This window comes from Lissotriton vulgaris, chromosome 10, assembly GCF_964263255.1.
Source record: "Lissotriton vulgaris chromosome 10, aLisVul1.2, whole genome shotgun sequence".
NCBI lineage: Eukaryota > Metazoa > Chordata > Amphibia > Caudata > Salamandridae > Lissotriton > Lissotriton vulgaris.
In genome coordinates this window covers 1105568782-1105585082 of record NC_141698.1, presented here as the reverse complement: position 1 = coordinate 1105585082, position 16301 = coordinate 1105568782, and the positions used below count along the sequence as shown (strand labels likewise).

The 16301-nt window shown below is 49.5% G+C and overlaps 1 protein-coding gene across 1 annotated transcript in view; it reads right to left on the bottom strand.

Moving 5' to 3' along the window:
- The window catches only part of HACL1 (2-hydroxyacyl-CoA lyase 1), a 148474-nt gene that overhangs the window by 87698 nt on the left and 44475 nt on the right, over window positions 1-16301 (bottom strand). Inside the window, exon 8 of the mRNA XM_086942194.1 lies at window positions 10893-11005. Within this exon, the coding sequence (XP_086798320.1) occupies window positions 10893-11005 (113 nt within the window). The remainder of the gene's footprint in view (window positions 1-10892; window positions 11006-16301) is intronic.

The window sequence follows — 16301 nt, the reverse complement described above, 5'->3', positions numbered from 1 at the left end:
GAGCTGATTTGCATATCGCCATTGTCTAACCCAGGGTGGTGTGGAGTGCAAAAAAACGATGGATTTGGGCCCAGATCTTTTGACTGGGGGAGTGTGTGACATTGATCCACATTCAGTCCATCACTTGTTGTTTTTGCAATTGCCGCCCTAAGTGCGCTGGGGATGCCCAGACGTGGGTCCCAGGCACTCCACACCACTTGGAGTCAAGCTAGCCGGGCTGATGAGAGGTGTTACCTCGAAACCGGTCCGGTCCTCGGATGCTTGATTCCGTTCTGGGAAGGACATGGCTTTTGTAGTTCGGACTGGACTGTTCCCATGGGGCAACAGGGTCAGAGCTGATTTGCATATCGCCATTGTCTAACCCAGGGTGGTGTGGAGTGCAAAAAAACGATGGATTTGGGCCCAGATCTTTGGACTGGGGGAGTGTGTGACATTGATCCACATTCAGTCCATCACTTGTTTTTGCAATTGCTACAGTCTAAATAAGGCATTGCGTGTAACAACCGAAGTAAAGGGCCAGTCTATGGCAGTGCCTGTGCGCGTGAACGGCGCGTGCTGTCCCTTCCAGCAGGTGAGAGAGAAAAGCAGAGAAGTGATGGTTGAAAATCTTTTTTTTTTTTTATTCAAATCTTTTTTATTGAAGATAAAATTGAAAATAAAGACAATACAATAAATCTTCCAAAGTACAGATGGATATAATGTTGGCACAATGACACTTCCAATAATCAAAATCAAAGAAAGAAGAAAAGGGGGAGAGAGAAAAAGAGGAAAAAAGAGAAAGAAGAGAGAGAGAGGACAGATGTATCCATAAATCAATAGCAATCGGTTTACAGAAACCTGGGTCGCGGTGCAGGCGACAGTAAGTACACAGTGAAGCATACACATTAAAACACACTAAATTCTATATAGACAGGCAGTCCGTTGAGGTGTGCATCATGGGGGCTCAAAGTGGGAGGATGACGCATCTAGGGAGGACCACAATTTGTTGTTCGAAGGCTTCCAAGTGGCTGACTGTAGCGCCGGATTGTCCGCCCCTCAAGAAGGAAAGCCATTCCAGCCACATTTTAAAGTTGACTTCAGTAAAATGTTTCCATTTATATAGGATGACCTTGCACGCCAGTGTCAACATGATATCAAGCAATTGTCTGTCATGGATGTCCGGTAATTGTGTTCCTAAGGGCCCAAGATGACATCTACAAATTCCTGCACAGGTGTGATTCCGAATACCTGATGAATATATACAAATATTTTTTTCCAAAATGATCTTAATAGGGGACAATCATAAAGCATGTGTGCCAAGTCTCCAGGTGCTTCCTGGCAGTTCCAGCAGTTAGGCGTATCCCTCAGTTTACATTTAAACAATTTCTGAGGGGTCCAGAACACTCTGTTCACCAACATGTATTTCGTTTGACATAGAATCGGGGATATCTTATTTGTTAATGCAGTGTTGTGTATTACCTCCCAATCCATCGTTATACCTGTCGAGTTAGGCTCCGACTCCCACTTGCTTTCCGTTAACTTATGTGGTTTCTTGGGCAGGGGGAGGAGCAGTTTATATATTCTAGATACAAAATGGTGAGCATGGTACAATAGTCGGAGACGGGTCATCAACCAGGGTAAGTCTGTAGTGAGGGTACACTTCGAGATAGCGGCTTTCAGTTTCAAGAATTGGTAGAATTCTATGGGTGGCAAATTAAATTTCTCTTGTAATGTCGAAAAGGGTAGGGGCCTACCATTTTCATAAAGGTCATTCACTATATGGATACCCCGTGTAGCCCACAATTCCCAGTAAAGGGTCTTTCCCTCTATCCAAAACATAGGGTTATACCATAATGAGAGTAGGGTAGATTTCTTAATCACCGAAGCAGTTTTAATGGGACTGGTCAAGCCTGAGGAGTGCTCTTCTGGTATTTAGTAGAATGTATTTGGAGTGGGGTACATGGGCCAAGTCCATGCTGAGGAGAGCTGAAAGGGGTGCATGTGCCATTAACGACCGCTCGATAGATAGCCACACTGGAGTATAGGACGTAGAGTCAACCAGCCAAAGGGCCCCCTGCTTACAGAGGAAGGCCGTCTGGTAGTTCCTGAACGAAGGCAGGCCCAGGCCGCCCTTTTCTTTTGCCAATTGCAACTTTTTTAGTGATATCCTGGCTTTTTTCCCTCGCCACAGGAACTCTCCAAACAACCTGTCCACTTTCTTGATGAATTCGTCCGAGAAAGTCATGGGGAGCATGCAAGCCAGGTAGTTAACTAGAGGTGTGCACTTCATTTTAAGAGTCTCAACCCTACCCCACCAGGACAAAATTTGGGTGACCAGCTATCTAACAGCGTAGATATCTTTTTTAACGTTAAGTCTTCATTCAATTTCAGAGTCGTTATTAAGTCTCTCAAAATCTAAGCCCAAATATTTAAAAGCTTTTGGCTGCCAGGTGAGGCCAGATGAGCCCAGTATTTCTTTACCCCCGATGTTGTTTAGTAGCTTGACTTCTGTTTTGTCCTTATTCAGCTTGTACCCTGAAACTCTAGAGAACCCATCAATTGTGTTAATTAAGGCCGGGATAGCCTCATCAGCTTTCTCCGTCAGAATCAGCACATCGTCGGCGTATGCAGTTAATTTTACAGTACAGTCATCAAACGGAACACCAGCAATGGCTTCATTATTTCGAATATGCCACAGAAAAGGTTCTATCGCTAGTAAGAACAGAGATGGTGATAGTGGGCATCCTTGCCTTGTTCCCTGTTTTAAGCAGAAAGAAGAAGAGAAGGAGCCACCCGCTCTGACCTTAGCAGTAGGGCCGGCATACAGAGCCATTACAAGTTTAGTAAATGTCTTCCCTAGATTAAAGTTGTGTAAAACTGCCTCAAGGAAGGTCCAATCTACCTTGTCGAAGGCTTTTTCAGCGTCTAGTGTGACAGCTACCGTGGGAGTATTCAGAAGTTTTGCTTTTTCTAGGGCGTGGGCTAGTACTCTGGTGTTATCACTAGACAGTCTATGTTTTAAGAAACCCGCTTGAGATGGGTGTACGAGGGTAGGAAGGACTTTTTGTAAGCGGGCTGAAAAAATCATGGCTAGCAACTTACAATCTAGATTAATCAGGGAAATCGGCCTATAATTTTTTGGTAACGACGTGTCTTTGCCATCTTTTGGCAGAACTGCGATAGTCACTTCTGCTAATGTGCCCCTCACTTCCCCTGACTCCGTGAATTCGAGGAAGAGGTTCAGAAGAGGTTTAACTAAATCTGTTGCAAAGCTTTTATAAAATTTAGCCGTAAAGCCATCAGGGCCCAGTGCTTTCCCACATTTCAACCCCTTGATTGCTTTTTCCACCTCAGTGGCCGAGATCGGCTCATTAAGACTGTGTTGTTCTTCCGGCCCTAGCTTTGGCAGTTCACATTCCTGCAGATACCCCTGAATTTTGTCCTCAGCAACCAATTCATTTTTAGCATACAAGTCCTCATAGAAGTCTTTAAAGACCTCAGTTATTTTTTGGGGGTCCGAGTGGCCTACTCCCGCAGAATCTCTTATTACATTAATAGTATTTTTCTGCACCTTGAATTTTAAGTATGCTGCCAGGCTTTTACCGGCCTTGTTAGATTCACAGAGCTTAAATCTTCGCCTTCTGTCCAGCCACACTCCCGCCCTTTCGCTCACCAGCTCGTTATATTCGTATTTTCTGTTAGTCATGGTATTGAGTGTCTCCCGATCCCTTGTCATTTGGTGTTTGTTTTCCAGATTAGCTATCTCTGCCTCTAACTCTTCCAACTTTGCATTGCAATCTCTGTTCATTGCTGAACGGATTTTGATGCACACCCCCCTTATGGTACTTTTCAAAGCCTCCCATCGCACTAGATCTGAGGTGTCCCCTCTCCTGTTAATCTCCAAATATGACCGAATAGCTGTTTGAATGTCAGTTTTATTTTGTTCTTTGTGTAAGATTTCCTCATTGAGTCTCCACGACGTTTGTTTAGGGGACGGTTTAATGTTACTGATGGATAGAGATATGCATGAGTGGTCTGACAGCACTCTCGGTTCAATTGATGTATCCTCTATTCTTGCAACGCCATTTTGTGGAATGAAAATGTAGTCAATGCGGGAGTACGAATCATGAGGAGAAGAGTAAAATGTGTAATCCCTGTCAGTAGGGTTTTGTACTCTCCACGTATCAATCAAATTGAAACGTTGACATAATTTGATGAAAGCATTATGTGATTTGTTCGGTTTAAACACACACTTCGAATCTCTGTCTAAGGCAGGGTCAAATGGAAGATTAAAATCACCCCCAAGTATATGTACCGCTGTATCAGGTATCGTTGCAATCTGCTTGACTAAGTCCTGCCAAAATTCTAAGTCATTAGTGTTAGGTGCGTATATATTAGTGACAAAGAATTCCGTGTTGTCCCTGGCAAGCTTTACTGTGACCCAGCGCCCCTTTTCGTCTGATGAGGAAGACAATAATTCTACCTTGGATCTTTTTGATAATAATATCAGAACCCCATTCTTTTTACCAAGTGCACTAGACCCTACAACCTCCGAGTAAAACTTGTTGCGCTGAGTATAGAACTGTTTAACGTCTAGTTTGGTCTCTTGCAACAGAACAATGTCCCCCTTCTGCCTGAGCACATAGTCTAATATTTTCTGTTTTTTTACGGGTTGATTCAAACCTTTAACATTCATAGACAGAATCTTCAGTTGGTCAAGTGAGGTTGTCCCAAGCGGAGTGGAGAGCGTTGGATGTGACATTTATACTAGTGCATGCATCATGATTGCTTTATGAGACCCAAGAAGAAACGTGCTACGCGGCGCTTTATGTGAGGAGCACCCTGTTTTGACCCATATGTTGCAAGATGGACAAAAGCCATGAGCAGACGCTTGGGCGCCCAGAGATAGGACACGAACGGTCTGAGTGTGGGTATACAGATACAACACGTGCATGATACAACTTGTCCAGTCAAGAGAAAAGGGATAGACTAGAAGAGAAAGGAATAGCAAAGAAAAGAGAAGAGGAATGAGAAGAGAAAGAAAAAATGCAAACCATAACACACAACACACATCCCCCCCTCTCCCCCACATCCCCCCACCCCGCCCTCCCCAACTGTAGTACAGAAGCATGGCGACGTGAGGAAAACCGCAGTAACCCTCCCGTCTAAACTAGTCTTGTATAAACATTGGAACAGCTATGCACAATGCATAATGCATATAATGCATATAAACATTACGTAAGCAGTGGAACATTGAAATGGTGTGGCAGAACCAACATGGAACCAGTAAAGCACTTCCAAGGTACATTCTTGTTAGCCAGAAATAATCCAGAATACCCACTAGATTATAACTATAGAACGGTAAGTAGAAGCAATATAAAGTACAAAACGGACCATTTGAAGGTATTATAGCTTCATATCCTTCATCAAGGGCCCTTAAGGGCTAGTAGACTCTAGGCCTATTCATTAATGATAAGTAGCCTAAGCAAAAGCAATAAATTGCCAGTGAGCATTCACTTAGTCAAAGAGTCTCAGCATGGCCGGTGTGAGATCCGACCAACTCCGAAGTACCCTGCCGGTGTGCCGGAGTATGGACACAGTCAGATCATTACGAGTAACAACTCTCCGGCACCCGCATCAGTAATAATCAAACAAGGCGAGTCAGCTCAAGTCAAAGAGTTTAGATCAATAACAGCAGATCGATGCCAGATCAAAACGAGAAAAGGAAAGTAAAGAAACTTTCAGGACTTTAGTTCGAACCCTTACGCCACATTACAACTCACAATAGAGCTTCCAGTGTCAGAAGGCGTCTGTAAACTTGACATCTTACCCTGTAATTACCCTGTAATTGACAAGCCCACTAGGCCTGTAGATCTATCAGGGTAGAGATAGCCTGATGAAAGCACCAACGCCCAGATGTGATCATTTGTATCCTGAAGCTGAAGCCGCCAGACTGTCTGGGTTATTGGTTTCCATGTCGCGTTCCATATCTCGTTCTTCCAAATCCTCAAGCATGCGTTTTAACTTCATAGGATCCGTGAAGTAGTGAGACGACCCACGTATTGTCACCCTGTACCTCGCCGGGCCCACAAAACCAAATTGATATCCCTTCAAAGACAGTTGTGGTCGTAGGGCAAGGAAGGCCTTCCTTATTTCTACGGTCGCCTTACTGTAGTCTTGAGAAATATAGACCTTGGAGTCCTTCCACAGGATATGATTGTGCTTCCGCACGAAGGCAAGGATTTGCTCCACATCTTGGTAGCGTAACGGCTTACATACGATGGGCTTTGGTCCTTTCTGCGTCTTAGTGATTCTTCCTGGCACTCTATGTGCTCTATCAAATTCAAGAGGGTTGGTAAAAGTCAGGTTCGTGGCTTTAGTAAACCAAGATTCCAAGAACCGAGTACATGATCCTTCCGAATCTTCGGACCCTTCCGGAATCCCAAAAATGCGAAGGTTCCCTCTCCTATTCCTGTCTTCCAACTCGGCCAATCGTCTAGTTGTCTGGTCAGAAGAGATGCGTAGGTGTTTCAGAGCCGCCGAAGTTTCAACCTCTATGTCTTCCAGGCCACTGATCCAGGATTCTGTTTCTGTTAAGCGCATTAGTGTCTCGGATATCTTGACGGATTGCCACCACTTCCTCTTTAGTGACCTTGGCTAGGTCCTTCACTTCATCTAGCCTATTCAATATCATATCAAGTGCGTCCGGAGTAACTTTCTTTGGTTTATTTGGCGATCCTGGGTTCGAGTGATCTGATTTAAGTCTTTTAAGGGTACCCTGGTCTTTGGTATCCATCGTGACTGCTAGATCCTTTTCTGAATTGCTTAGATCCTTGAACGGTGCCCTGAAAGCCCCCCTTCGGCAATCACGTGGGGTAGATTATACAGCACAAGTCTATACAAGAGAGTGGCCAGCTAGATCTCAGTTAACTGGTAGCAATAACACTTCATAAATGGGATCTGAAGTACAGGGCGTCTCATGCATTCATTCAGTATGTGCACGTGGTGCGTGTAGTGACATTGGAAAAGATCACTGTGAAGAGATCACTGTCGTTTGAGAGATCACCGTATATAGATTGCTGTGCAATAGGAAGAAAACTGTGTTCCAGGCACTTGCTATCATTTGGGGATATCACTGGTATATTAGGGAGCCCACTGTGGTTTGATGTCAGGCAATCCAGGCGCTCAGCGCAGCAGCTTCAAGCCCTCATGAGCAGATTGGCAGTCATTGTGGATAGATCATTCATTGCGTCATTGGGGAACTCATTGTGATCTAATGACAGGCACTCCAGGCACACAGCGTAGCAACATTAATCTCCCATGGCCAGATTAGAAATATGTGCCTATTTTCCTCCCCAAACGTTAGAGCAGTTGTCAGCATCGCTTGCCTGGCGTTAAAATCAGGCTAACTTGGGCAGAGTCAGTGTGGAGAGTCACTTTGCCTCGGACTTTAAGGCATTACCGAGTAGCGGCCGCCATCTTGGTTAAGGCGGAGGAAGCCCCGACATGGCCGATCGCACTTTACTCACGCGATCAGTATCCACGTCTTTCCGCTCAGGTGTGCATTTATTTGTATACGCTTTCCACCTACTTCAGTCCCCCTCGTGATGGCAGATTCACCGCTACGCTACGCTGGAGATTACTTCGTGCCCCGTTCCTTCTCCTCTGTTCGCGCTGCCGCCATGAACGTCCGGAGCCTCGCTCGGCGCAGCTCTCGATCCGCTGCAGCTACGGTCACGCAGGACAGCTCATCGCAGTCAGGGAGTGATCCGGTGCTTGATTCTTCGGTCACATCCAAGCTGCAGACTCAGAAAAGCGTTCCAAATCCGGATGAAGAAGCTCGTGACGGGAGGAGAGACGCTCTAAACCGCCAGCTTCCTCGGCGTCCAAGCCACGCCCCCTCGATGGTTGAAAATCTTGATCAGTCCCAGACACTGGGCTGCATTCCTGGCTCACTGTACCACTACAAACCAAGCACATCGCATCAGTCGTGATTCCGTACCAAAAGGGAAGGGTAGCCCAGCCCGCACTGCTAGGACACTACCCCCGAGTACATGCACTCAAGCAGTGACTGACATGTTCTCGACTTGTTGGGCTCATCAGTTAGGCACGGCTTAACTCCTAGCCAGGGCTTTAAGTGAGCCGGGTCTAAAAAGCAGGTGCTAAAACGGGACCCCATTGGGCTCTCCATTTTTGCCCTCACCGTCGGTGGAAAAAAGAAATCTTACCCCTGCAGCAGTGCCACCCTTCACTGCCTTTGAGGTAACTTCATAGAGACTGGTTATAGTTCTTTCACAGTCTCATCATTTTAGAACTGAAGCATGTTCAATATTATATAGAACGAAGCCAAAGTTGTTGCTTTTTAGTATCTTATGCCACTAACAGCCATTGTCAAAGCCAAAAGTCCTGGCTTGTTGTAGGTATGATGTTGCTTGATGTAGTATATATCTGGATGCAATGACAGAAGCAGCAAAATACCAGTCAGGTGGGACGCTATGCTAAGCACAGATTTTTAGCTTAAGCGTTTTTAAGCCACGCCCTTAATTATACCCACCACGCCCCTCTGAGAGACCCCTTTGTTTTTTCATCCCACTTAAAGCCTTGTTCCTAGCTATAGCACAGTTAGCTTTGGGACCCTCATTTGCGTAGACCCATTGCACTTAGGGCTCACCACTGGGAAAAAAAAAACAGAAAACAGGTGTGCCATTAAGGCACGCCACCCAGTGTTTTAAAGACAAAGCATTCTAGAGAGAAAGGGAAGCGTTTTGAGGTGCATCGAGCAGAGTGGTTTAAGAGCAGATTAATGCATGTTAAGTTCTGTCAATTCTTGGAATATAAATATAGGCATGCAGGTATTCGCTTGCCCAGAATAGCTGTTTGTGCCTTAGAAGTGCTGTTGCTCTCCCTTTTGACAGGCGTGCAGAGAAGTGTTGGTGCCCACCCTGTCAACTGATGGAAACAAAGTTGTTCAATACCGGTCCTTTTAAAGTCCTTGGTTCTAACCCCCCCAAATCGTCTCTTTGGAAACATGCAGTAGTTTGAGAATAGCAAAGCGAATGTTGTATGTGCATTTTTCCAACACAAAAAAGTGACACACATCGATTATTTCTGTTGTTATACAGAGCAGTGAGATGACAGTTTTCATGGCTCGGTAGATCGACCAAAAACATTGTTTTTGTAACATAACGGCTTATGTGAAATGGGCTCACTTCCAACTCGTTGTTTGTGTATGGGAGCCTGAGTGAGGAGTTGGGTAAGATGGCAGTAGGCATTATATGGGCGAGTTTAAGTATTTTCTGAGTTTAAGTATTTTCAAACTTTTTTTCCACAGCGGACTTGGTTTCCCTTTTGCCTGTAGTTATACTGCACACGACTTGTTTATGTGAAACTGAATTGCATATGAAATGGTGGCTTTGAAGGAGAATGGTTTGAAGTGGTCTTGAATGAGTGAGTCAGTAAGAACAATGAGTGAGTGCCAGCCTTGTTTCCATGTGCAGTCCATCGTCTAATCTTACCTTGCACTGTCCTGAGATACTGGGCAGTAATGGTGGATACGCCACGCCTAGAGGGGATGTTTACAATTGGGGCCTCTCATTTTGGTCCAGTATTTCATTAAATGGTGATATTGCACCATCTTTTAGCAGCTCCGGCGCTTGAGATGCTCAACATCCAAGAATACCAGCACAGATATTGGTAGAAAGGGCCGGGTGGGGGAGAAGGCACGGGCAATGTGAGAGCGGGTGGGGGAGGAGAGGAGAAGGCACAGACAAAGCTGTGTGACGCTACGTGTGCACGAAGGAAATAGTACATGCCCTGTGTAACAACCAAGTAAAGGGGCCAGTAGCCATGGGAGGTTACGAATGACAACATGACTGTTCTAAGGAGGGACTAACAAGCCTCATAATGAATCAGAAGCCAGCATTTACAAAGCACAAACACACAAGTCAATGAAAAATAAGGGCGGAGGAGTGGGAGAAGCTGCTCTACCTACTCAACTACCGCAGCTCTTCGCATTCGGTGAATGATGGATAGAAGTTACTTTGACTGCAAAATGGGCTGGGCCAATCAGCTACCATACCTCGAGACAAACAATTACAATTGGACATTTGACTTTATGGTTGTGGACCAAGTGTCTACGATGAAGCTAGGGATCATGGAAAATGGCAGCAGTGCATTTTACACCAATGAAGCCTGGCGGTTCCCTACAGGTGGAACACAAGAACTTATCCGGTGTGAACAAGTCGAATTGTGGTCAAGATTAGAGTGCTGTCTGAAATACATGCATGTGGCAGGCCCAAGAGAAAGGCACAGGCGTGAGTAACTACAGCGGAGCAGGGCATACAGTGCTCTCTGTTTCCACACTATGTGGGTCTCCTACTATAAGCCAACACTACTAGATAAAGGAGGCAAGCAACTGAATGAACAAGTGTTTCCCAAACTGTAACAATAAATAAAGACTACTTTAAATTTTAAGTGTTTTTCTTGCCACATTTGTAGTGCTTCAAAGGCAGAGGTCGAATGTCAGGCTCTGCCTTCTGGCAAAGAACTGCTTTTGTTTGGGCATTGGTTTTTACAAACTCCTCTCACTTTGCACAGAAATAACATTTAGGTGAATTATGTGTCAATATTGCTGAGATACAGGAGTGTGAAAGGAAAGGCTGTAGGATGTCATTTTTGTAACAGATACCAAAATGTAAAAACCTGTAAATGAAATTTACTCTTTAGCAGTCAGGAAATGCAAAAATAAAGCAGTTTTGTGTAATTCTGGAGTGTGTTTGCAACAAAGACTTTAATAGGATCGAAACAAATCAAACCACTTTACTTGGTGATGCACAAATGGTATTCACTAATACCCGATTTCCACACATTATCATGTGTGCAATATAGTTTTATCAGTAAAACTAAGATGGTACCTTTGCCAACGATGAGGAGTGGGCGCCTGGCGTTCATTAGGATGGAGGTGGCCTGTGACACCATGGCAGGGTCAGCCATGCTGATGGGCGGAGGGAGGCAGCATTCCGAATATCTAGAAGAGAGAGCATACAAAACTCAGAAAGGAACCAAGAGCCTGGACGGCCAAACTTTACTAAAACACCCCTCACTGTGTCCAGAAGGTCACGGTGTCTGTAAATGTACATCTGAAGAGGAAAGGTTTGACCGAAGAGTCTTTTCAAATCCTCTACTGATGCTCAAACTGAACACAGAGGTGCAAAGTAACTGGAGAGGGCACATCTTTCAGGCTTCCCGGATATGTGATTGATTCTGCCCCTGAGGGGGCGTGGCTTGGGCGCCGATGGCGATGGTCGCCTGAGAGCTCGGCTCCGGGACTAAGCCCGAGATTATCCTGAACATCGGAGGCTGTGGGGCGCCCCAGACCCCTCATTCGGTTGAGCGAGGCGACGACACCCTGCCGGGGGCCTTGGTGGAATTTGGACGGGGGTGGCTACGAAGAACCGCCGAAGTTTGCGGAGTTGCGGAGTGCGACCCAACATGGCGCCCGGACTCCTTTGTCCCCTTGATCGAAACTACGAAGTTGAAGAGGTCTCGCGGGTGTCGACTGGCACCCGGCTTCACCATCCTCGCTTGTTTTAGACATTGGACATTGGCAGGCTCGGACCTTCTGCAACGGGTTCATACTCGATTGGACGACCGGGTGGGTGCCCACGCACTAGAGGGCACCGGGTGCGGGTGCCCTCTGATCCAGGCGGTGGTTTGCATCGCGACTCCGCAACTAGCCACGATTTCCTGGCCAGTCCAACTACATGGGAGGCGCGACACTCTGGCGCCACAGATCGACCGAGGGAGTTGGTGGCCCTCACCCCGGAGCTATACTGGGTGAACGGGCCTGCCCGACCCGGCGACGGTTGTCTCCGCCCCCTCATCGGTGCCCCCAGACGCCGTGGCGGTGGCGTGAGCCGAAGCGGCGGAGTCTCCACAGGCTCTGGAGGAGGAGATCGCCCATACCCGACGGGAGAACGAACTCCCGAGAAGGTCGTGCTGGACACCTGTACACGAAGACGCCTACTCCGGGACCCTTACGGAGAGTCCCTGGCAGCATGGGGAAACCTAAAGGAGCCAAGGGTTCCAACCAGACCACCTCGGACTCTGAAGCCCAGGACAAGGAAGAGCATGGAGACCCCAAAAGATCTGGTGGCGCACCACTGCAGCAACAATTTGACCGTGTACTGGAGGCGATAGAGGCAACTCGGTCGGCCCTCCAACAGGACATTGCTCAGGTGGCGACGGGCCTGGGCCTCCTTAGGGCAGACCATGGTAAACTCTCAGACCGGGTCAAGGAGGTGGAGGGCACAGTGAAAACTTTAGAACCGGCGCAGAGAACCTTGGCTGCGACGATAAAGGATGCCTTATCCCGAATTGAGACCCTCGAACGGAGGGCGGAGGATGCGGAAGGCCGCAACAGGAGGAATAACATTCGAGTGGTGGGCCTGCCGGAAAAAATCGAGAATGGCGATATGGTGCGATACTTGGAGACCTGGCTCCGAGACACGGTGGTCCCGGAGGGTCTGTCCTCCTTTTACACTCTAGAACGAGCCCACAGAGTCCCAGCACGGCCCCCACAGCAGGGACGTACCCCAAGGCCGGTGGTGGCGCGGCTGCTACATTTTCGGGACAGAGACCTGATCCTAAATGCCGCCAGGCACAATGGCCCGTTCCAGGTTGCGAACAGTCAGGTGAACATCTTCCCTGACTACACCTACGAGACGCAGCGCAAGCGGTTCTCCTTCCTGGCGGTTAAGCGTGAACTCAGGAGTGAGGGCATCCAATATTCACTCCTATTTCCCGCACGGCTCCGCGTCATTGTCGACGACAAAACCCAGTTCTTCGACACCCCAGAGGAGGTCTGTGACTGGCTCGAACTGTATCGGACAGGGAAAGATGGTTTTGGCGCCTCGACCCATCAGGCGGATGAGCCGGAACAAAGGAGGCGATCCAAGAGGGTCAGAAATCGACGCGGCCGCACGGGAGGGCCCTCGACTACGGAGACATCATCGGAGCGGAGGGGAGTGTTGGAAGCTCTGTCGGAACTGTCGGGAGCAAGAGGCGAAGTCATCGAGGAGGAGGAAGAAAACCCGGGTGCTCAGGGGGCACCATCGGACTCGGAGGATTCAGTGGCAGACAGTACCCATACACCGGTGATCACACCGAAATCGGTGGAGGACCTTCTGGACGGACAAGGGTAACGGGGTATGCTGCCTTGGTTTTGGGTGGGGGCCCGGCAGGGGGGAGGCGGTTGCCGTTCTTTCTTGCTGACAACGAAGGAGAGAGGGTTGGGGGGCTCCCGCTTTTGCCCCGGAAGGTTCTGACACCGGGGGGGGCTTGCTATAGTCCTGGTAGCCTGGGCGACGAGGGCCCACTGCCTCCGCCCAGCCCGCACCTGGCCCATAAGGCCTTCCTACGGTGGCGACCGTAGGACTAGTGGGGGTTTTGGGGTTGATATACATCGAGGTTTGGATGGGATCTGGATGGTGCAGTTTGGGTCCTGTTCTGAGGTGGTTGGGGGGGGGGCTTGTTGGTTTTTGGGTGGTTTGGTTCTGGTTGGGGAAAATGGCCGCCATCAGCGCTGGGAGGATCGATGCTTTTTCTCTGTGGGGACCCGAACGGGGAGACTGTGCAAGAACACTCTGGGACAATGGCTGATGTTGCTAACTTGAAGTGTGTTACTTGGAACGTGAGGGGGCTTCACACTATGTCCAGGCGTCACAAGGTTCATGCTTATTTAGTGCGTAGGGGAGTGCAAATGGCGCTGCTGCAGGAAACGCATCTGAACAAGGCGGAAGGGGCGGCGCTTCAGCGTAGGTGGCGAGGGCAGGTCTTTTCCACGGCGTACTCTGCTTATGCCAGGGGGGCGCTAATATGGATTAGGGCGGGAGTCCCCTTCCAGGTCACGAGGACAGTGTTGGACCCAGAGGGGCGTTTCGTGGCCATCTCAGGCACTCTAGGAGGGAGGGACCTGAACGTTTGCTGTGTGTATGCTCCTAATGTAGACCAGACTGCCTTCCTTTCCAGGTTATCGGGCTCGCTGGCCCACTTTTTTGCCGGGCCCCTCCTGCTGGGGGGAGACTTTAACTCCGTAGTGGATGTGGACATAGACCGCTCGCATCCCCCGCTCCCCGATTCCCCGATCCGGCGGACGGCTAAGGGTCGTCAAGATTGGCAGACCCGCTGGGGTTTGACGGACATTTGGAGGGCGCATCACCCCGCGTCCAGAGATTATTCATACTTCTCGAGCCTTCATGAGCTGCATGTCAGGCTAGATGGCTTTCTTGGTTCGTCCGAACTAGTTTCGGCAGCGGTCCGATCAGAGTATTTATCGCGGACCATTTCGGACCACAACCCCCTCCTGCTGGACATTCGCTGGTTCCCCGGGACGCCGGCAGTACCCACCTGGAAGATGCGCCCTGAGATCCTCGAGGACAGTGTCTTCAAGGCGGACCTAGGGGAGAGAATCACGGAGTATTTTGCGTCCAACGGCGGCTCCGCGAGTACTAGGGCGTTCGAATGGGACGCTTTTAAGGTGGTGGTGAGGGGCTACTGTATCTCTAAGAAGGTGGGCATGCGGCGTGTTATCCTGGCTGATTTGGACGCAGCGGACCGGGCACTCCGCGAGCTCGAAGTTAGCCGCCCCGGACACCCGGAATTGCAAACACAAACAGGTAGAGGCGAGGGAGAAGGTGGCGGTGGAGGTCGAACGGCTCCGCTGTTTCGATTATAAGGCCTATACGGTCCGGTCTATTGCGGAGGGAGACAGGTCGAGTGCGTTGCTGGCGTGGTTGGCCAACCCTACGCGCCAGTCCCAAACGACGACAAATATGCGTAGGGCAGATGGGACCGAGGTGTACACCCAACCGGAGATTCTTAGTTGCTTCCGGCATTACTACGAAAGTTTATACCGCAGTCGCTCCGCACGTGACCCAGACCGGCTTGATAGCTATCTTAGCCCACTGGAACTCCGCACAGTGGGACGGGAAGTGGCGGAAACCCTGGGTGCTGATATCGACTTGGGGGAGATCCGCGGGGCCATCAAACGGATGGCGAGGAACAAGACCCCGGGCCTAGATGGCCTTCCGGTGGAGTTCTATGCAGCTTACGCTGACCTCTTGGCCCCTCGATTACTGGTGGTCTACAGGGAGGCGAAGAGGTTGGGTCGTCTCCCTGGCTCGATGTGTGAGGCGTTGGTGGTTCCTCTCCTCAAACCTGGCCGAGACTCATCTGATCCGGGGTCCTACCGTCCCCTTTCAATGTTGACGGTGGACTACAAAATATTGAGCAGCATCTTGGCCTCGAGGCTGCTGGGACATATGAGTTCCCTAGTGCATGAGGACCAAGCCGGTTTCATCCCACGGCAGAATACGACTATGAACATCCGAAGGTTGTTCCGCTTGCTTGGGGAACCATTCGTGGATGCCCCGGCCCCGGTAGTCTTGTCGGTGGACCTGGAGAAGGCTTTTGATAGCCTAGAGTGGGACTACCTATGCACGGTATTACGGAAATTCGGCCTCGGGGAGGGATTTGTTAAATGGACTGCAGTCCTCTACGCTTCCGCTTCGGCCAGGGTTAGATCGGGCCCTTTGATCTCGTCGCGATATCCGGTGGAGCGTGGCACGCGGCAGGGGTGCTCCTTATCCCCGCTTCTTTTTGCACTAGCGGTGGAGCCGCTGGCGATGCATCTTCGCTCGGGAGCCCACTATACGGGCTTGTGGACGGCGGCGGGCCCGCATTATGTCTCGCTCTATGCGGACGACCTGTTGCTCTTCCTAGAGGATCCGGTCGACGCTTTGCGGGGAGCGGAATTAGCGTTAACGGAGTTCGGAGCGGTCTCAGGCCTCCGAGTGAATTGGTCTAAGACCTGCCTCTTCCCGATGCGTAGGGGTACCTCCACTCCTGCGCTACGTGCGGAGATCAGATGGGAGCCCGACTGCTTTAAATACCTTGGGGTATTTGTGTACCACGACCAGCCCGACCTCCTGGATGGGAACATTGCCCGCTGCGTGCGAGCACTCCGAGGCTGCATGGACTTTTGGGCCACGCTGCCGCTCTCAGTGGCGGGACGCATCGCCCTACTCAAAATGGTGGCGCTCCCCCGACTATTGTATTACTTCCGAACTTTGCCGATCTGGGTCCCACCGGCCACGTTTCGTCGCCTGCGTTCTATGGTGGTCGGGTTCCTCTGGGGAACGGGCCGGCGGCGGGTGGCCCTTAATACCCTGATGAGGCCGAAGGACGAGGGGGGGCTCGCTGTGCCGGACTTCGAGAAGTACTATCTGGCGGCGCAGCTCCAGACCTATACCCAGGAGATAGCC